General features: G+C 30.3%; 2 protein-coding genes across 2 annotated transcripts in view; both read left to right on the plus strand.

The window, feature by feature from the left end:
• LOC145306257 (uncharacterized) overlaps positions 1 to 7,525 on the plus strand; it is a 32,674-nt gene extending 25,149 nt beyond the window's left edge. Inside the window, exons 9-13 of the mRNA XM_080148327.1 lie at positions 2,759 to 2,857; positions 4,499 to 4,612; positions 6,201 to 6,299; positions 6,598 to 6,696; positions 7,222 to 7,525. Coding sequence (XP_080004453.1) covers positions 2,759 to 2,857; positions 4,499 to 4,612; positions 6,201 to 6,299; positions 6,598 to 6,696; positions 7,222 to 7,304 — 494 coding nt within the window. The 3' untranslated portion in view covers positions 7,305 to 7,525. The remainder of the gene's footprint in view (positions 1 to 2,758; positions 2,858 to 4,498; positions 4,613 to 6,200; positions 6,300 to 6,597; positions 6,697 to 7,221) is intronic.
• Positions 1 to 22,204, plus strand: part of LOC145305780 (uncharacterized) — an 86,198-nt gene extending 63,994 nt beyond the window's left edge. Inside the window, exon 10 of the mRNA XM_080147581.1 lies at positions 22,052 to 22,204. Within this exon, the coding sequence (XP_080003707.1) occupies positions 22,052 to 22,180 (129 nt within the window). The 3' untranslated portion in view covers positions 22,181 to 22,204. The remainder of the gene's footprint in view (positions 1 to 22,051) is intronic.
• The last annotated feature ends 54 nt before the right edge of the window (positions 22,205 to 22,258 follow it).

Genomic DNA, 22,258 nt, shown 5'->3' on the forward strand with positions numbered 1-22,258 from the left:
TAAGATTATTTGGGGAAAGGGATTTAAAAGAGAAGCAGTAAGTAAAGTAAAAGAGAGAGGGGAAAATACATTGGTGGTGCAACCTTTAATGTCATGAGGAAAACTAGTAAGAGTTAAGACAACATCTTTTCCAATATCATTTTTAAGCATATTTTCATTTAATGTTGAAATTAAAATAAAGATAAAATAAATTGTTTTCAAATCAATCAGAACCTTTTCTATTAACCAAAATGGCTTTCTCAAATATTAAATTTCCCCTAAATGTTTCAGATGGACAGACATAAATTCATATTATAGAGTAACTTTGCTAATAAAAATCTTTTAAATCCACGATATTATTAGAAAAAGGTTTAAAATATTTTTTTAACAATTAAATATCAAAATTTTTTTTAACAAAAGTTAATTAATCTTCTTTAAATTCTTTTAGTTTGGTAAGAGGTGCAACAACAATATGATTTAGCACAGCAATAATGGCCAGGTCTACTGATTTTGTCCATTCTTAAATTCCCTTGATTTGTTACAAATCCATTCTTACAAATAATGAAGAGAACTGTAATTTATTTATGAAATACTTTTTTTTCAAATCCATGTTATTTTACATAAACAAATACATAAAGGATAAGTTAAGAAAGATTTTAAAATATTCCTTTTTTTTATTGCAAGTTGATGTAATAAGGAAGGATTAGTACAGGCTTATGTACACTTGTTTATGAGAGGTTTATGTAAGGCTAAAGTATGCCTATCAAAATCTTTACTTAAAGAGATCACGAATTAGTTTTTTCAGAATTCATTTTTATTTACCTTTCCTTATTTTTTAAATAATTTTCTTACAATAATTTCTTAAAAGCTCCAAGAAGTTAGAAAAAAATTTGATTAAAATGCCAAGTTCAATTCCACACGAAGTTAACGTTAAAATTTGAGCAATAATTAAACTATAAGAAAAAAAGCCATTTTTTTGCTTGCAGATAAAAACAAAAAAATCAATACTTAGGAAATAATTTTGTAATAAACCTCTATTAATATTTGTCTTCAAACTTTCTTTAAAATGTAATGAAAAAGTTTGGTTTATTTAATCATTAACTAAATTTCGGTATGTTTGAGTCAGTATAAAGACAATAGAAAAATTGTTCAAATCTCTAGAAGGAATGATATTTTAGAATTTAATTGTTTAAAAAGTAAAATTTTATTATATTTGCTATATACTTCAGCAAAAAATTCAATCATTTTACTAAAGTTTTTCCATAAAAATAAACATTATTTTTTTTATTCCAATGAATAGTTATTGTAATCTCTCTCACACACACACACACACACACATACCCCACCTATCTTGCCACACACACGCACACACACACTCATTAACTGTCGTGGTGCGTGTTAGTAACACTAACACACACACACACCTAAATTACCAGGGAACTAGAGGCATAAGACAATGGTCGATAAATTAATGGATATCCACAATGAAAATATACACAAAATTACCTCTTTTGTAAACTATATTTAGTGATTTAAACATTTGGTTTATACTCATAGTAATGAACCAACCAATAAAAAATTAAATGAAAGTCCCCAAAGTTATTTATTCAACGAATAAAATGTCATTAACTTTGGGAACTAATGTAATAAACAGCTAAATATCCATTTCCTCCCTGAATACAGAATAGAAAGAAGGTATAGTTTTTAATGAAAAGATTTAACATTATCCTATTTTATAAAGTGGTAAGCTTTTTTGTGTGTAGCGATGGTTTTAGGCTATTTTATTTTTATTAAAAAAGTTGCTAGTGAATTAAATAAAATTAAATATAAAATTACAAGATCAGAATGATAATCTTTTTATACTTTAAATAATATTTAATTCAAAACTAACCTAGGTAGAGTTAGGTAGAAAATATTACCTCTTTTGTAAACTATATATTTAGAAAGAGAGAGATAGAGAGAGAGATTGAGAGAGAGAGAGAGAGAGAGAGAGAGAGAGAGAGAGAGAGAGAGAGAGAGAGAGAGAGAGAGAGAGAGAGAGAGAGAGAGAGAGAGAGAGAGAGAGAGAGATGGAGAGAGAGACAGATAGATAGAGAGAGAGAGAAAGGTAGTTAAATGTCATGCTGGTAAAAAACATTTTACTGTTCGAACTGTGAGTATTTTTCTTTTTTGCATTTTTTATCATTAACATTATTGTCATGTCGTGTTACTTTTAAATGACATTTAAAAAAATACACAATGCTTTATCTATTTTGAATGCAATTTTCTATAAATCATTGTAGTTGTTCATATTTAATGCATTTATTATTCAGTTTTCATAATAATGATAAGCGCGGTATCCTTCAGTTTAGAAAATTTGAAAATTCTTTTTCATCTAATTAGATATTTGTCATTTTTTTAGGCAATATTTTTAAAGATTTATCTTCATTTGTCAGTTATCTACCTATATATATAACGTTATTTGCAAATTCGCAGCCACTTTAAGCTTGACATTACTAAATTTAAGGGTAGCCTATCTCCCCTAAACTAAAGTAAAGCTAAAGATACCCTATTTTTAAGGGGTCCCTTATGAATTGTTTGTGATTAGCTCTAATAACTTTACATAAATATACACAAATGAATACAGACATATGTACTTCTAAAAGATTTAATTTAAAATTTAAAAATTAACTATAACTAGCTTCTAAATGCAAATATAAAGTTTCTCTGTAAAGCACAACCAGTTCTGACTAGCTATAACTATAAATCCTGTATTGTAATATCATGTTTCTATTAAAAGGAGGAACTCTATTGATGTATGCTGCCAGTGGAGGAAATCTGGAGATTGTGAAGTTCCTAATTATCAAAGGATCTAATGTAAATGAAATGGATAATACAAGTAAGTTTTTAATCTTATTTTATTTTTTTACATATAACTTAAGAGACAAAATATTTGTTGGTTGACTTAACCCTTTGCTTAACATTCTAAAGGGTGTTTAAAAAAAAACCTATCACTTCACTCTTTTCAATATAAACCCTACAGTTTTAGTCAAAAACTAACAAAAATGACCCAAATCATGTCCAAGCAATGCTAATGAGAAAACACTATTGAATTTTGATTTCTACTAACCTGTACTGAGCACTAATGCTCGAGTCCTAGCCCTTGTGGAATTTTTTCCCTACGTGGAGAGCAGGGGCGTCCAGGCTTTTTATTTTGGTAGGGGTAAAAAATTTTTAGGGGGGGGGTAATGCTTTTTGGAGGGAGTAAAATGGCACGCGAAGCGTGCCTCAAATTTTTTTACCCCCCCCAAACTTTTTACCCCGGGGGTAAAATTTGCTTGGGGGGGGTAATTACCCCACCTGAAATCTGTTGGCAGGGGTAAATATAGTTTACCCCCCCAAAATTTACCCCCGGGGTAAAATTTTTGGGGGAGGTAATTTAAATTTTATTAAATATATAGCATTAAAAATGCGCGTGAAGCGCGCAACAAATTTTTTTATTAAAGATTTTTTATTTTGGGGGGGGGGGTATTTACCCCCCAAAAATTATTTGGGGGGGGTAAATACCCCCTGCTAAATGGTTGGGGGTGCCTACAGCACCCCCAGGGTAGGGGTAAATTTTAAATTGGGGGGGTAATTGCCCCATTACCCCCCCCCCCCCTTGGACGTCTATGGTGGAGAGTGCATATTTTATTACAAATCAAGACAGTTTTGTCTTTTTTTAAAAAGAATAAACTGTCTAAAGTACTTGAAATCTTGCAGATAGACCCCATAATGTTTTGAGTATTTGATGAGGCATATAAAGACCTTTCTATAGACGCCTTAACCAGATTTCTGATTCAATCCTTGCCAATTTGGCATCAAAAAGACAGACCAATCAAACATTTAGACATGACTGCTCTGTCTTTAAAAAAAAGAACAAACTCTCTTAAGTACTTAAAATCTTGTAAATAGAACCCATAATGTTTAGAATTTTTGATGGGACATATAAATATCTTTCTAGACACCTTAATCAGGTTTCTAACACAATCTGAGCCATTTTGACATCAAAAAGAAAGATCTGTCAAACATCAAGAACTAGAGAGACTTTTCATGTCTAAATGTTTGATGGGTCTGTATTTTTTATGCCAAATTGGCTAGGATTGAGTTAGAAACCTGGTTAAGGTGTCTATAGAAAGGTCTTTAAATGCTCCATCAAAGATTCTAAACATTATGGGGTCTATCTACAAGATTTTAAGTACTTAAAACGATTTCTCATTGTCATTGCTTGGACATGATTTGGGTCATTTTTTGTTAGTTTTTGACTAAAACTGTAGGGTTTATATTGAAATGAGTGAAGCGATTGGTTTTTTTTAAAACACCCTTTATAACTGTACATAAATACATACATACACAAATGAATACAGACATATATACATCTAAAAGATCTAAATTCCAAAAAGTAACTATTGCTACTCACTCAAAGGCAAATATAAAGCTTCTCTGTAAAGCACAACCAGATCTGAATACCTGTATTATATCATCATGTTTTTATTTAAAGAAAAGACTCCATTGATGTTGGCTGCTAAAGAAGGACATTTGGAGGTTGTGAAGTTCCTAACCAATAATGGAGCTAATGTGAATGAAAAGACTAAAAGCTCTTTTTTTACTTCAGGTAATATTGTGGCTTACAGAACATTTTTATATAATTCACTTTATATTGATACAATAAAAAACATTTCAATTCTTTACAATTCAAAAAAAGAGTGTTTTCACAAAGTGACTTATTTCCAATGTAGTTAAATAATTTTTTAAAATTAAAATGAAAAGAATAAAAACACATAAAAGATACATACTTTTTAAAATTATTTTTAAAAATAAGTTTGAATAATCTTATTTTATATCACATTTGTATATGTGACAAAAATAAATTTGTTGTATTGCATAAACATTTGTTGTCATTTAACCCTTTACAGCCATTTTTTATGTTTTTAAAATAAGTGATAGAACACAAACATGTTAACCCATTAGTGCCGAGCACCACTTTTATGGGCCGATCGAGCTGAAAATCTCAGGGAAGCTTTATAATGGTAAAAACGGAATTCCAATTTTTTTGTTTTGCTCTAGTGGCGTGCAGAGGAAATTTGCAAAAAAAAACGGTTCGGCATGGCCATAAATGCCCAACAGGCATTGAGACCCGTTTTGGGCGGTTTCTGTCGGCATTAAAACCCGTTTTTTTCTAAATACCCGGTTATTTCCACAAAAAAATTAAAAATGTAATTTTTGAATGCCCAAAGTGAGATGAACACTTTTTAGAACTTTGATACGATCCGTAATTGAAAACTACACAACCTCATGTAATCTATAGGGCTACAAGTAATATACGATCAATTTATTTCAAATTTAGTGTTTCGGCTGCCGTTTCGGGTAAAAAAGCCCGTTTGTCGAAGTTTTAAAACCTGACATACACAAAAAAAGAACATATAAAAATTGGATGATACATATCAGAAAAAGAGCATAAAACTATTGGAGGACACATATAGAGATTACTAGGGTATACTGATTAGGGTGGCTCAAGAATAATAAATCATAAACAAATATTTAATGGTTGAAAAGTTAAAACCGGGTAATAAAACCAAAGCCGAGCCGGGTTTTAAAACTGCCGGGTATTTATGGCCATGCCGAACCGGGTCATAATAGGGCGTAAAAAACGATAAAAAATAATAATTTGAATAAAACGTTTACGTTTTCACAAATAGATGTACTTGTCAATAAACTTTAGATTTCAAAAAAAAATCAGCAACTTTACTATAAAAACAAAAAAGTTAGAAGGGGTATTTTGAATTCACCAAAATTTTCGTGGTTCTCAAATTTTGTTGAGCTATACCAGCAAACGGAAGTAAGCAAAATTGACTGCTCCAGGGGGAAATGAAAACCAGGGTAGTAGAGGGGGGACTCATACTGAGAATGATGCAATTATGAAGCTGGAAACTGGTTATTTTTGTGATTTTCTGGAACCGGGTTTTAAAACCCGGTTCGTCACTAATGGGTTAATGTAAAATCATTCATATATTATAAAGAATTAACTTTTTAGTGAATTTTTATAGTAAAATCATAAGGCCTAATTTTACTCTATACCAGAATACAATATTTATGAGGCAAAACACTCTAAAAGCTACAAATTTTACCAAAATAAAAAACAACCAGATCTGACTAGCTATAACTATAAATCCTGTTTTGTATTATCATGATTTTATTTAAAGCATGGACTCCATTGATGTTTGCTGCCTATGGAGGACATCTGGAGGTTGTGAAGTTCCTAACCAACAATGGAGATACTTTAAATGACAAGAGTGAAAAAGGTAAGTTTTTAATTCCCTATTCAATTGTTTACATACTATTATTTCTTTCCTATTGAAAGACAAAATATTTGTTGGTTAAGTTAACCCTATGCTTAACAAAACTGTAACTATAACTGTACTTAAATGCATGCATACTCAAATGAATACAGACATATATACTTCTAAAAGATCTAATTTTTAAAAAGTAACTATTACTACTCACTAAAACGCAAATATAAAGCTTCTCTGTAAAGCACAACTAAATCTGACTAGCTATAACTATATATCCTGTATTGTATTATCATGTTTCTTTTTAAAGGAGACACTCCATTGATGTGGGCTGCCCATGAAGGACATCTGGAGGTTGTGAAGTACCTGGCCAACAATGGAGTTAATTTAAATGACAAGGATGAAGATGGTAAGTTTTTAATTCTCTATTTGATTATTTAAAGACAATCATTTTCTTCCTTAATATAAATGTACACACATACTAAAGATACAAATTACAAAATATCATCTAAAATTAGTATTTACACCTTTATATTATTCAATTATGATATATGTATTATGTATATAAATGTTCTTATCTCTTTAGTGTCTAGATATTTTGCATCTATATATGTCAATGTCTATCTACATTTATAATAGTGTCCTTATATAAAAGTAAGAAGATGCTGTATGTCGATAGCTTAACTGATATGATACAGTAAAGCTTCTTAAGTTCAGGTTTTAAATTATCAAGATTTTTTCACCCTTTCATCAAGTGGAAGGTCGCCTTGTCTCCCCCCCCCCCCACCCTTTCCCTGTTCCTCTAGAGGTTTCTAGGTGTGGAGTTGCTAGTGTTTTATAGAAAACCTAAATTTGTGTAAAATGTCTCGCACAATATAATAATTAGGTATCTTGGCAACCAGAGTTTATTATTATACAGTATAAATAATTTTAGGTAGAACTGCTTTATGGAATGCAGAATTTAACGGACACACTGAAGTTGCTGCATTCCTGATATCCAAAGATGCTATAGATTAAAAAGTAATCAGGGTATACATTTCCAACAACTATCATGGAATCAGATTAAAGTGCCTCTAAAAATGATGTCATGCAATACAAATAACCAATGATAAGCCAGTATACATTTTACTATTGGTCAATTTGAATGTATACTGGCCTATTATTGGTCATTTGTATTGTATGACCTCATTTTTTTAGAGGCACTGCTTCATTATAAAGCCATATTGTTCCTTAAAAGATTATAAAATCAAATCCGTACTACAGTTTTAACTTTTTCAAAAAGTTTAAACTTTTTTTTATTTTGATTCAAGTTATTTAGGCTAAGGACTTCCAAAGGAGAGATTTAAAGCAAGGGGATATTTTATAAAACCTGCAGCCAATTATTTGGTAACTCCCCCACTCTTACTAACCCCAAATCTTAAGATAAATACCCCTCCTCTTGAAATAAACTTTAAATATGTTTTGATTATGATTCAAACAGTTGCCTGAACTACATTTTTTTTCTTGATTTCAACCTTTATGTACTTAAGTTACACTTGTACAATGATATTTATATTACATTCAAAACAATTATAAAAGCTCATTCCCATATAAACAACCCCTTAAATAGTGGATGTAAATATTCATTTATTTCCCTGGTATCTCATTTATATCCCTGGTATGATTTTAGAAGATTTTTGATTTTTTTTGGAAGATTTTATAATTTTTATTAATTACTAAAAGAAAGAAAAATTATACCAGGGAAATAAATGAAATTTAAAAACCAAAATTAAACCACATTTTACTAGCATAAAAATGAGTTTTTGTTTAAATGAGAATGATATTCCTTATCGGTCTATCATTTATTCCCTTGGGTAAGAAATATTCATTCCTAAACAAAAAACTGGACAGGAATACCCCATTTTTAAAGTCAATTTTAAATTGAGATATTTAAAAGTAAGTTTAGTTTTAATTTTTTTTTGTAAAATCTCTTATATTTTAGTGAACTAATCAAATCCCCTTTTCAAATTTTCTTATTTTTATTCCTTACCTAACTTTAAAGCAAGTCTTTACAATATATTTTTCTTAAAAGTAAGATTTTGAGGGATAATACTTATTGCTTTTATTATTTGATATCTTTCTATGTTTTGAAAATAAGTAATATTATTTTTTTTAACACTAATGAAAGGTTTACCTAAATATTGGAAGGTATACCATATTGTAAGATAGGTATACCTAATATTATTGGATACAACCTATTTTGTAAAAACACTAATGAAAGGTTTACCTATATATTGGAAGCTATACCATATTGTAAGATAGGTATACCTAATATTATTGGATACAACCTATTTTGTAATAACACTAATGAAAGGTTTACCTATATATTGGAAGGTATACCATGTTGTAAGATAGGTTTTCCTAATATTATTGGATACAACCTATTTTGTAATAACACTAATAAAAGGTTTACCTAAATATTGGAAAGCATACCATATTGTAAGATAGGTATACCTAATATTATTGGATACAACCTATTTTGTAATAACACTAATGAAAGGTTTACCTATATATTGGAAGCTATACCATATTGTAAGATAGGTATACCTAATATTATTGGATACAACCTATTTTGTAATAACACTAATGAAAGGTTTACCTATATATTGGAAGGTATACCATGTTGTAAGATAGGTATACCTAATATTATTGGATACAACCTATTTTGTAATAACACTAATAAAAGGTTTACCTAAATATTGGAAAGCATACCATATTGTAAGATAGGTATACCTAATATTATTGGATACAACCTATTTTGTAATAACACTAATGAAAGGTTTACCTATATATTGGAAGCTATACCATATTGTAAGATAGGTATACCTAATATTATTGGATACAACCTATTTTGTAATAACACTAATAAAAGGTTTACCTATATATTGGAAGGTATACCATGTTGTAAGATAGGTATACCTAATTTTATTGAATACAACCTATTTTGACAACTTACCACTAATAATACTTCCATTATTATCATTTGCTTAACAGTTTTAAATATATCTTTTTTTGACAACTTATCAATATTTAACAAAACTAATAATACTTCCATTATTATCATTTGCTTAACAATTTTAAATAAAACTTTTTTTTTCTTGTGAAAACATGTCAATATATATATTTTTTATGTTGCTTATATATATAGTATAATATTTGCTTAACAGTTTTAAATATATCTTTTTTTTAAAAACTTATCAATCTTTAACAAACCTAATAATACTTCAATTATTAACATTTGCTTAACAATTTTAAAAATATCTTTTTTTAACAACTTATAAATATTCAACAAAACTAATACTACTGGCAAATTATTTACGAAAAAAACATTTTCTGCATGAGGTCTCAGATTTTGATAAAAACTTCCAGTCCCCTTCATTTGGTCATAAAACTAAGGGCTGGGTGATTTTTAACCTTCTTAATCCATTTAAAGTCCGATTTTTCGCGCATTTTCTCACTGTGGTGTTTTCACAATGAAAAAAAAGGCATTTTTTCATGATTTTCAAGTTTAAAATTTTTACATTAATTTTCAACTTACATACATGTTTTATATATCAAATTAATCCCCCAAATGGGTACTATATAGAATTTGTCTTTAAAATCACAAAAATCAAGAATTACAGGGTGTCCCAAGAAAAATGTCAAAACAGGTTTTTTAAACTTTTGACACTGTCAGGAAACGAATTTTGCCCATTTCTTGCATTGAGAGTGAATATCATCCATTTTAAAACACATATGAAGTAAATTTGGCGTGGTAACTCCAAATTTGGACACCTGAGAAATTTTTGAAACACCCTGTAAAAGTGATTTTTGCGTCTGTAGAGCTAAAAATTGGTCCAAATTGATTATTTTTTTCAAATTAGCATACAAAGTATCTAAGTATGTTAGGCCATAGTGTTTTCTGACCAGATTACAATTTTTATATTTTTTGGACACCCTGTATTTTCAAAAAATGAAAAAAAAATTTTTGTTTTTTAAAATTTTTTCTTTCTTTTTTTAGTTACCTAAAACAGTCATATAGATACAGATTTTGACTAATAACAATAATATTTGCCTATTTTACAAATTTACACACTTTTGGGACACCCTGTGAATGTTTTTAAAAAATGGTGGTTTTTGCCCCTTTTTGGGGGGAAGGAGTCGTTTTAGGACCAGAGACTATTTCTTTATTTTTGTACAACTTTTCAAGGCACATAATTTGTTATTTATACATCAACCGCCTCCGGCGAACCGTTTTGCCGTTATTCACCGTCAAAGGCGGAATTTTGACCTTTTTTACCGTTCTCAAGGTTTTAATGAGCATTTTTGGTAAGAAAGCGTTGATTTATCAAGATCACTCTGAAATACTTTTATTTAGGTTATTTTATTTACTAAATTTCATGTGAAATAAAAATTTTTGTGCATCTAACCGTTTTTCGTTAAGATGGATATCAATTGTTAAAACAAGTGAATGAAGTGAATATAATATTAATACTTGATATAACATTGGTAATAAAAGAAACATAAATCACGTCCATTTAAAATTCCTTTTGACAAAAATGGGTTGGATACACAAAAAAATTTACTTCACATGAAATTTAGTAAATAAAATAGCCTAAATAAAAGTATTTCAGAGTGATCTTGATAAATCAACGCCTTCTTACCAAAAATGCTCGTTAAAACCTCAAGAACGGTAAAAAAGGTCAAAATTCCGCCTTTGGCGGTGAATAACGGCAAAACGGTTCGCCGGAGGCGGTTGATGTATAAATAACAAATTATGTGCCTTGAAAAGTTGTACAAAAATGAAGAAATAGTCTCTGGTCCTAAAAATTTTAAACTTGAAAATCATGAAAAAATGCCTTTTTTTCATTGTGAAAACACCACAGTGAGAAAATGCGCGAAAAATCGGACTTTAAATGGATTAAGAAGGTTAAAAATCACCCAGCCCTTAGTTTTATGACCAAATGAAGGGGACTGGAAGTTTTTATCAAAATCTGAGACCTCATGCAGAAAAATGTTTTTTTTCGTAAATAATGTGCCTACTTCTATAATTACCATTTGCTTGACAATTTTAAATATATCTTTTTTTTAACAATTTATCAATATTAAACAAAACTAATAATACTTCCATTATTATCATTAAATGGTACCCAAAGTTTTATTAACATGCTTTCTTATTCTTTGACTCAAAAACTTTGTATTTAAAATGCCAGTGTCCAAATTTTTCAATTAACTTTTCTTATATGCCATACTAAAATTGTATGTAGTTTTTATGTTTCTATCCATTTTCAGATATATTAAACAATTTATACAGAAGTTAAAATGGCGTAAGCTGGAGTTCCTTTGATGATGGATATAGAAGGTGAATAGATTTTCAGCATGGCTTCAAAACAGAATAAAATCCGGTAGATTAGAACCGTTTCTTAGACATACTAAAAAATCATGTGTTGCATCGTACATCAGATAATTTTCCAAGAATAATAAAATAAAAATGATAACATACTTTTTCAGTCCAGGCCTTTAGCCCCCCGGGCTAACAAAACTGATTTTAATCTTATAGTTTTTTATTTTGATATCCGTGGAATATAACCTTAGGTCAGTCAGACACGTTAATTTGTCAAACTTAAAGGGCGAATATAGGTTGAATATGATATGGGCTCAAAAAAACCGTGCCATTCCATAGATTATAAATAACTTAAAGATATTTACATATTCAATTGTATAAGTCTGTTATAGCTTAAAACCTGGACATCTGAAGATAATTTTATGTAATTAGTATGGTTCCCTAAGAACTCCAAACACCCTAGCATTACACAAGGATTCTTAGGAAGGTTGAATTAAAAAGCTTTCGTTAAATAAAATGTTGAAACCAGTTATCAATGTATTATTTTGTAACTTGGATTTTTACTTCCTTAACAATATTCTCCACTAAAGTATAAAGTATATGAATTTAAAAAAAAAACTTTACAGGAAAAATTTTATTACATGTCAGTATGAAAATTATATTGTAATTGTTAGGTATAATTAATTTAAAGGGGACAATTGAACATTGTTTCATTTTTTCTTATATTTTTTTCTGGAGAAAATTTTGCTACCGATTCGTGTATGTGTGTGTTGAAAAATGCGTACTCAAGGGTATTTATATCATCCAGAATTAATCAATGATCTCTGTACAGAAAATAAACTTTAAAACGTATTATTTACTTTAGTCAATACTCCTGACGCACAAATACGCAAATTATTTTTACGCTTTTTAAAAATTGAATAAAATAGTATATAATCTAAAAAAATAAACATTTAAATTATCATTTAAGATGCGTGCCAATGTAATCAGGGAGTAAGGGAGGGGACAATGGGCAATTAATTCAATTTAAGAGGGTTTGCTGAAAAGCAATGAAAACCAGATTTATCAAGAAAATTTTACCAAAATTGTGAAGGGATCATGGTAACCTAATTTAGAACAAAATTAGTTCTAAGAAAAAAATCATTTACTTGAAAATTAAATTATCAACACATCACAATGTAGTAAACATTCTGTAATTAATCACTAGAAAAATCTTGTTTAGAACTACCTCAACCCTTCTGATATATTTATAACTGACCCTAAATTCAAGCGGTTCTTAGATTATTTAATACATAAATATCACAGTAGAGTTTCTATACATGAAAAGACATTTTCTTGGGAAAAAATATTTGTTAAAACCAGCGATAAATAACAAACTTTTCTGTCTGCATATTCAAAACTAGCTCAGCTAGTTAGCGGGGCATTAATGCGCAAGTCCCCAAAATCAGTAAGAATCTGCTGTATTCGTGCACATTCCCGTTAAGCCAGTCCCCAAAGTCTGAGACTCCTTAAAAATTGAATATTCGATCCATTGTCCCCTCCCTTACTCCCTGCAATGTAATAGTCAATCAAACTTAAGCAAAATAGTCAAAAAAAAGTCTTAAAAAGGATAAAAAGCCGATTTTGTTGTTTATCTGATTTGTTATATGTTGAAGTGAACACGAAAATTGCAATATCTACTTAAGGTTTTTTTTGATTTTTAAAATTTGGCATAGATATTCTAAAAGTATAGAATTGGACCTAAATTTTAAGCCCATATCATATTCAACCTATATTCGCTCTTTAAAAAGGAATTTTTAGCAAACAAACTCATTTGTTTATTCATTGGTATATATTACAACTAGCGACTTCGCCCCTAGCCTCTAGGGGCTTTGGCCTAGGAGGTAATTTGAAAAAAAATAAAATTAAGTATTTCTGATGCTGCTATTTTATGTGAAGTAACTGCCTAAAAACAATTTTTTTTTTGGGGGGGGGGAAGGGAAATTTTCACTTTTGATGGGTTGAGGGTGTCCCACCCCCCAAAAAAATAGCTTAAACCACAGGACCAGTAGATATATTGCCTGAAGAGTAGAGCCCAATCGGTTCAGTGGTTATCATGATCTTAAGGGACGGGCAGACATCAAGTAACTTTACATAATAACAGCGAATAAACTTTTCTATGGTAATTTATCCTAGCTCATACGTTATTCTAATCATTTTTATTGGGGTTGAAAGTCTGCACAGAAAAGGACAGTGAGTAAACTGTTCTTTATTTAAAAAGCATAATTTAAGTTTTTCAGTTTCGCTTTAATGCAAATGTTATTAATCTTGCTTCTAGGTGCAGATAATTCTGGAGATGAGGGCATCAAGAACCAGTTCGAGTACCACAACAATGTCCTCGGGGCCAGTAAGGCCGTTAGGCTAGGTAAGGACTAATTCTGACCCAGTAGGGATCTAAGGGGATAAGACAATGGACAATAAGATGATTTACACAATCACCCAATGATTATAAATAAAAATACCTATCCTGGAGTTTAAGATTAAATTTTGAAGCTAAAATTGTACTTTTAGTTGTATTAGAGTTAATGACAATAGAGTGACTGTTAGAAGGACTTACTTGTAGACTGACAAACAGAATAGATGGTATATTAAGATTGCAAAGTTGTAGTGGAGAATGTTAGATAGATGAATAGTTAAGTCCTAAAGTTATTTATATATCTTTACCACGCATGTGACTAAACTATAAAAGGAAAAAGGTTAAAAGTTGAAAAAGTATATTGAAAAGAAGTACTTATTATATAATCAAATACATGTAGACATAGATACACATTTAATAATACTAAACTCGACTAATGAATTGACAATATCCTTCATAAATATTTGTGACAGATTTTTATAGCATATCTGTCACAGATACTTAATTCAGAGCTTGTCAAGACACTTGTCAAACGCCATACCTATGGGAGGCTGGGGGTGAGCACAAGGGCTTGTTAGCAGTTGTTACTGCTAAGCTGAACTGATTTTTTAGAAGGAGTTTTGCCTTTTTATACAAAAATTATTAGGTGTTGGCTATAGAAAAAAGGAGAGAGAGAAGGGTCTAAAAGCTAAAAGTATTTTTTGTTGGTTAACTGTTTAACAAGGATAGCTATGTTTTAAATAGGTATGGCTTTATAAGGTTACATACATAGGTTGTTTTACTAACAATAATATAACTAATTTTCCTGAATTTTAATAACAACATTTCATAAGTAACAAAAAGGTTTAGTTGTTGTTTTTACAAGTAGGAAACATGGTTTTTTTCTAATAATATATAAAGAGCATTTTAGTAAAATCTAAAAGTTTATTTTAATTATTAGATAAAGAAAATTTAACTAAAAAATAGAAGTTTGTAAAAAGGTGTATGAAAAAGTATTGGCTTTAATAGGGGCTGTAACTCATTTCTTTGTTGGAATATCTTATTGTCTAAAAGATACTTGTTAACTGTAAAAAGCTTGGAGGTATTCTCTAAAACATCTGTGGGCTAAAATTGAAGTTTAAGCTTTACCGTGAAGCTTTATAGTCATATTCATATTTTGCTTGGGAAAGGTTTTTGTGATGGTTATATTTTACTTAAGGGCTTTTATATACTAGTGTTAAGTTTATAAAAATACATATTTTTTTATAGGTAAATTATGACATTGTAAAAGAATAAAAAGGATTTAATATGAGACTAAGTTTTCCTTAGAATATTCTGGTGGGGGGGTGCAACTAACGGATTGCGCTGTTGAAATAAAGGAAAAGCCTTAAAGGGCGAATATAGGTTCGATATGATATGAGCTTATATCAAAGGTGCCATTACATACTTTTAGAATATCTATGCCAAATTTAAAAATTCAAAAAAATCCTTAAGTAGATTTTGCAATTTTCTGATTCAATTGAACATATAATAAATGAGATTGCCGACAAAATCGTTTATTTTAGCCCTTTACACGACTTTTTTTTTGACTATTTTGCTTAAAGGGCGAATATAGGTTCGATATGATATGAGCTTATATAAAAGGTGCCATTTCATACTTTTAGAATATCTATGCCAAATTTAAAAATTCAAAAAAATCCTTAAGTAGATTTTGCAATTTTCTGTTTCAATTGAACATATGATAAATGAGATTAACGACAAACGGTTTATTTTAGCCCTTTACAAGACTTTTTTTTGACTATTTTGCTTAAGTTTGATTGACTATTACAATGGCACGCATCTTAAATGATAATTTAAATGTTTATTATTTTAGATTATATACTCTTTAATTCAATTTTTAAAAAGCGTAGAAATAATTTGCGTAAAAGTTTTGACTAGGGTAAATAATACGTCTTAAAGTTTATTTTCTGTACAAAGATCATTGGTTAATTCTGGAAAATATAAAAACCCCGATGTACGCAATTTTAACACACACACACACGAACCTTAAAAAAACAGGGATTTGAAATCATCCTTCCTCCAAGAAAATTTTATCAATTTTTTTTTTTACTTTTTACATTATTTGATGTTTTTTTAAACTTTTAAATATTTTACTTTATATAATTTGTATTAAGGTAGAAGATGGGTATATTTACCCCTGATTAATTGGTTTCCACGTTATTACGACTATCCCTTAACGAAAGCTTTTTAATTCAACCTTGCCACGAAGCCTTGTGTGATGCTAGGGTGTTTGAGTTCTTAGGGAACCACACTAATTACATAATATTATCTTGAGTTAGAAAGGTTTTAAGCTATAAACAGACTTATACAATTAGATATGTCAATATCCTTAAGTTATTTATAATCTATATAATGGCACCTTTGAAATAAGCTCATATTATATCAAACCTATATTCGCCCTTTAAGTTTGATTGACTATTACATTGGCACGCACCTTAAAAGATAATTTAAATGTTTATTATTTTAGATTAAATACTATTTTATTTCATTTTTAAAAAGCATAAAAATAATTTGCGTAGAAGGGCGTCAGGCAGTGGCGTGCGAAGCACTTTGTCTAGGGGGGGGCATTTTGAAGATTTTGTAAAATTTTGCCCCCCCCTAAAGCAAAGTGCCCCGGGGGGGCACTTTGCTTTAGGGGGGGGCATTTTGATTATATATATTAATTTTAAATAAGGGCGTTTTAAGGGGTGGGATTATTTGATTATGGGCCTTCTAGTCCCTATCCATCTTCCTCATCCCTTCCCCCATCCCTATTTCCCATTTATATCCCCCATCTCTCCCCCACCCCCCATCTCTTCTCCCCCATCCCTTCTCCCTACCTTGCAATGACCGAAGGGAAGGGAGCTAAAAAGCATCTTTATGAAAAAAAGTACAGAAGATAATTTAACCTTCCCCCCCCCCCCCCACCACAAAACATTTTTTATGGGTGGAAGGGGATGTTATAAAATCTCAGCAGGAAAGATGAATAACCCCATTAAAAAAATTTGGGGGGGGGGGAGATAAAAACACTCATTTTAGAAATAATTTACCAAAAATTAACCTAATAAGTAAAACTGATTTTAAATATTTCTTTATTGTATGACAACAAGGATGACAACATCTTTAAGTAGCAAAGCACAAAAAATCATTAATAAGAATACAGACAAGTAGATTTAAAGAGCATCTGTTGAAATAAATATATATTTTAGATAGAAAAAGTCACAAATCCTTTTTCCTGTATGTTGTGTGATGACAGTCAAAGTAAATTACATACTGGATGCTCGAAACAGCGAGAATTTTTTTTTTTTTTATCTTATAATCCACAAAAAAATTTATCGTACCATAAAAACCAAAGATATAAAGAACTATGTAAAAAATAAAAAAAATTACTTGTCCTTTCATCTACAGATATAAAAATCTCTTAGAAATATGGAAAACTTTGGGGTATAGTCTCTTTTGTGGCAACGCCTCTTAAGGGGCATTTCGTTGTATTTTCATAGTAGCTTTTAATAGGTTATTCTAGGTTAAGTTAGGTCAGGTAATTTCCCCGCAGGGTTAGGCAATTGGCCCTGCAGGAGCTATAAATAGATGAAAAGATACTGTGAAAATACGGCGAAATGTACCTTAAGGGACTATACCCAAAATTTAAAAGATACAAAAATAGCCAAAAACGTCCTGAAAAGCAGTCCGACTTCCATGAATTTTTAATAGTTAATTATACTCCATAATGATGGGAATGTTAACATTAAGTTTTAGCCTTCTTTCTTTAATTGCAGTTGAAAAAATCACATTTCCCCCTTAGCATTACGTACTGACAGCCATAGTAAATTATAGAAAAGCTAAAAAGTTATATCAACATATCCTACCCTCTTTAAATGGCACTTTAAAACTCTGTTAATTTTTTATTAAGTGGTGTTTCCAATGATTTATAAGGGCGGTGCATGAAGCGCACCTAAAAATATTTACTCCCCCATTGAACTAAAATCAATTAAAGACAACAAGAGTGGCGTATTTTATCAAGTTAGGAATATAGAGTGTAGTTAGTTTTAAGGGTTTTTAATGAAAATTGCCATAAAAAAAGCATGTCTTTTTGTAAGGGTATGTACACAAAAAAATGATAAACTTATCCTGAAAATAATATGACATCATATATAGTTATTCATTTAGACAGACATACATACATTATTGAGAAAAAGGCTTAGATAAATATCAACGCTGTTTCTTTTTTATATAAAATAACTTTTTGATTAAATATTTGTTGTTTACACATGTTTTTATAGAAATAAAAACAAAATATACAATGTGATAAAAAGCAGAAACCATTTGGAAGGGCGCGAAGCACAAATTTTTTTCTTCAAATATGCAGGGAGGGAGGGGTTTTTGGGCTATTTATTACACTAGTTCCCAATATTTCATATAAAATTTTCTTATTCGTTGGCTCAACAACTTTGGGGACTTAAATGGAATTTTGATTGGTTGGTTAATTAAGTCGAGTTTACATACATTTCATCCACTAATTGTAATCTATATGAGGGGTAATTTTGTGTATCATCATTTGGGATGTACAAAATTTCTTTGGTAATAAGTTTATATTATACAAAATAAAATACTTCCTATTACCTGGTTTGTTATGTTCAGTGAAAAAAGATTATAACCTAATTTCTACACTAATTAAAAAATTTGGTAAGGTTAAATGAATAGTAACTGTCTGTTTGGCGCAAAGCGCCAAAATTTTTTTTTTTGAGTATTTCTTGATCTTTTTTTTGGGAAACTGGGATAGTTTTGCTTTTTGTAGGGTAGGGGGCAAAAAGGGGCATTTTTGTTGACCAGGGGGGGCAAAATGGGGCATTTTTTTACATTTAGGGGGGGGCAGGGGGGGCGGTGGCTAGGGGGGGGCAGGGGGGGGCGTTTTGGTCGCTAGGGGGGGGCGATTGCCCCAAATGCCCCCTTCGGTTAGCACGCCACTGGCGTCAGGACTATTGACTAGGGTAAATAATACGTATTAAAGTTTATTTTCTGTACAGAGATCTTTGATTAATTCATGATGATATAAACAACCCTTAATTACGCATTTTCAACACACACACACACGGCCACAAAAAAACAGGGATTTGAAATCATTCTTCCTCCAAGAAAATTTTATTGATTATTTTTTTTTATTTTTTACATTATTTGATGTTTTTTTAACTTTTAAATATTTTACTTTATATATTTTGTATGAAGGTAGAAGGAGGGTATATTTACCCCTGATTAATTTCCGAAACCTTTTTCTCATTTATTTGTACTGCAAAATAACAACAGTATTTAGGCAAACTCTACACGCATCCTGTTGTGAATATTGGTATTTGAATATGTTAGGGAACCACTCCTCTGACGTCACAAATTAGCCCAATTGGCTAGGTTTTTAGCTATAACGGCCTTATCCAATGGAATATCTTTATTTGCTTGAGTTATTCATAATGTATATACTTGCACCTTTGATATAAGCTCATATCATATCCAACCTATATTCGCCCTTTAATATTTTGAAGCGTAAAAAAAGAGTGTGGAATTTTAATAGGTCTACAGTTAGACTAAAAAAAACACAAAGATCAATTTAGTTTACTAACGGTCTTTATAGAAAAAGATAAGTTTAAATAAAGTTTTTTTTTTGTATAGTATATTTTGATTTAAAGAATTTTTTTTTTCTTTTAGGAACTTTGATAGAGAGCTGCTGATTGGTATTACAGATAGAAACATGTCTAGTAGATTAACTTGAGGTTGTAAAGGTAAAATTGATTTTTTTTATATAAAATTTAAAAATTTGGGATAGATAGAGATGTAGTATTTTAATCACCAAATTATTGATTGAAAACTTTAAAGAAAACCCAAAGTTTTTAGGCCAACGAATAAGATAACGCGGATATAAAAGAGGACTATCCACGAACAAGAGCAAGTGAGCATTGACCCATAGTATTTTTTTAGTGATTATACTAGGGTTATGTTTAATATTTGCTTTATCGGCTAAAAAGTTAGGTTTCATCATGGTTTTATATGAAAAAAACTTTGAAATGTAAAGCAATTTTTAAAGCAATATCATCAAATGCTTTGTTGAGTTCAAAAGATATAATAAAATAACACTGCAGAAAAGCATCAAATGTTTTAAATTGCAAAAGTACATTAATTAAACTGTTTACATGTTACCATTCCTTTTTATAAATATACATTTTTAATCACAATAATCTATTTTGTGTCATAGCTTTTAAACAACAGTTTGAACTCATCAAAACATTCGATGATATTGCACCGAACAATGCTTAACATTTCAAATTTTTTTTCATATAAAACCATGGTGAAACCTAACTTTTTAGTCAATAAAGCAAATATTAAACATAAACCTAGTATATTTACTAAAAAAATACTATGGGTCAATGCTGTAAGATGCTTAGAATCACTTGCTCTTGTTCGTGGATAGTCCTCTTTGGGTATTAGTGTATAATTTATAGTCCAATTTCTTATCCCTTTCAATCAATATTATTCTACTTAGGTATATATCTATAAATTTGGCGTTCTTTCTTAAGTTTAATGTATTTCTTTTCTGTGAAGTATTTATGAGAAAGGTGTATGGTCTGCTCGCAGTTCAACTGATTATGACAACCGTGATTGCTGCCGCCCTCCTGCTCACTCCAGGTGTCAAGTAGCTGGTCCAGGTAACGTTTGATTTAAGGTCTACGCCCCTAGAGGCTTCTAGTAGCACTTAATGAGAGAGGGTAGGGGGTTTAAGTTAAGTCTAGACTTTCCATATCAAACAAAAAGAATTCTATTGTGAGGGTGAAGGTACCCTCACCTAAAATAGGTATTAACTTTCCTGAAGCTTTATTGTGGAGGTGGACCATATCTGTCCAGCGGTTAGCGAGATCATAAGCTTAAGACAGACAGACATCCTTACTTTTTTAGAAGGATTAAGACTTATGTTTGAAGTTTATTGCCTATTGTCATTAGAGAGGGGATATTAGATGTTGCCTTAAAAGCTTTAGTGACTTTTCTTAAATCTTAATGATAGTTAAAAACTACAAACTTTTCCTCCATTGATTTTAAATATTTATCAATAATTTCCAACACATTTATTGTTGTTATATTGCTTATTATTGTTTTTATTCAGTTGAACTCCTGGATGTTGGTGCCCGCATTTTTCCTGACCTTTGGCCTCCTGATGGCACTGCACGTCAAAAGGAAGGAGCATCCTGTTAACCTCATCCTCCTAGGGGGGGGGGGGGGGGGAATGAATGTAGCAGGGGAAAAATTAATCTTGTGCAGAATATACGCCCCTGTATGAATATCAAACTTTTAAGTTTAGTAGGTAATTAAAATAAAGGTACTAAGAAAGAGAGGGAATGTCTGATTGAGCCAATAAGAGAATCGCATCGGTACATACATTTAATTTCATTGGTTGAAATTTTGTACACATCTTGTTACGAATGCATGTTTTTTTTCATTTCATACATAGATAAAAGTCAGCTGTAAACAGTATATTTTCTTAGTAGAAAGCTTTGCGGAATCAGAATTAATTGCCCAAAAATTTCGTTTAAATTTGAAAGCTTCGAAACGAGGTGGATTCTTAAAAAAAAGTTAGGCTGGCTACTCGCTGGTGAGGCAAAATTATTAACATATGATTTTGTTTAATTTTTGTAGATTTTTAATGTGCTTTTGGATGATTTTTCACAAAAATAATTTTGCCTCGCTATCGAGTAGCGAGTCTATCATTTTTAAGAATCCACATCAGCTTGAGTCGAAAGTAAACAATACTTTTGTCTGCTAGAAATGTTCCTTCTTAGATTTGACGAAAAAAGGGTTCAGAATATGCTTCTATTCTTATATTTCTATTGTAATTAATTTCTAGATGTTAATGGATTTTTTCGTCATTTTAATATAAAAAAAGGAATTATTTATCATCATTCCTAATCTTATTAAAACATTGATTTTGTTTGCTTTCTAAATTATATTTTTTAGTGTGAGGATGTACAGCATGCAAAGAAGCGAAGCCACACAGAAGAAGAAACCGACGAACCTCTGAAGAAACGGAAAAAGAAAAACAAGAGGGAAAAATCCTCCAATGAAAATGAGGAACAAAACAGCTGATAAATTTTCGCGGATTTTTCATAGGTAATGATAATTTCGTCGATTTCCTATTGGTTCATTTGCTTGGTTGTTTAAACA

The sequence above is a fragment of the Acartia tonsa genome, chromosome 14 (genome assembly GCF_053477335.1).
Source record: "Acartia tonsa isolate MP-2025a chromosome 14, ASM5347733v1, whole genome shotgun sequence".
Taxonomy (NCBI): Eukaryota; Metazoa; Arthropoda; class Copepoda; order Calanoida; family Acartiidae; genus Acartia; species Acartia tonsa.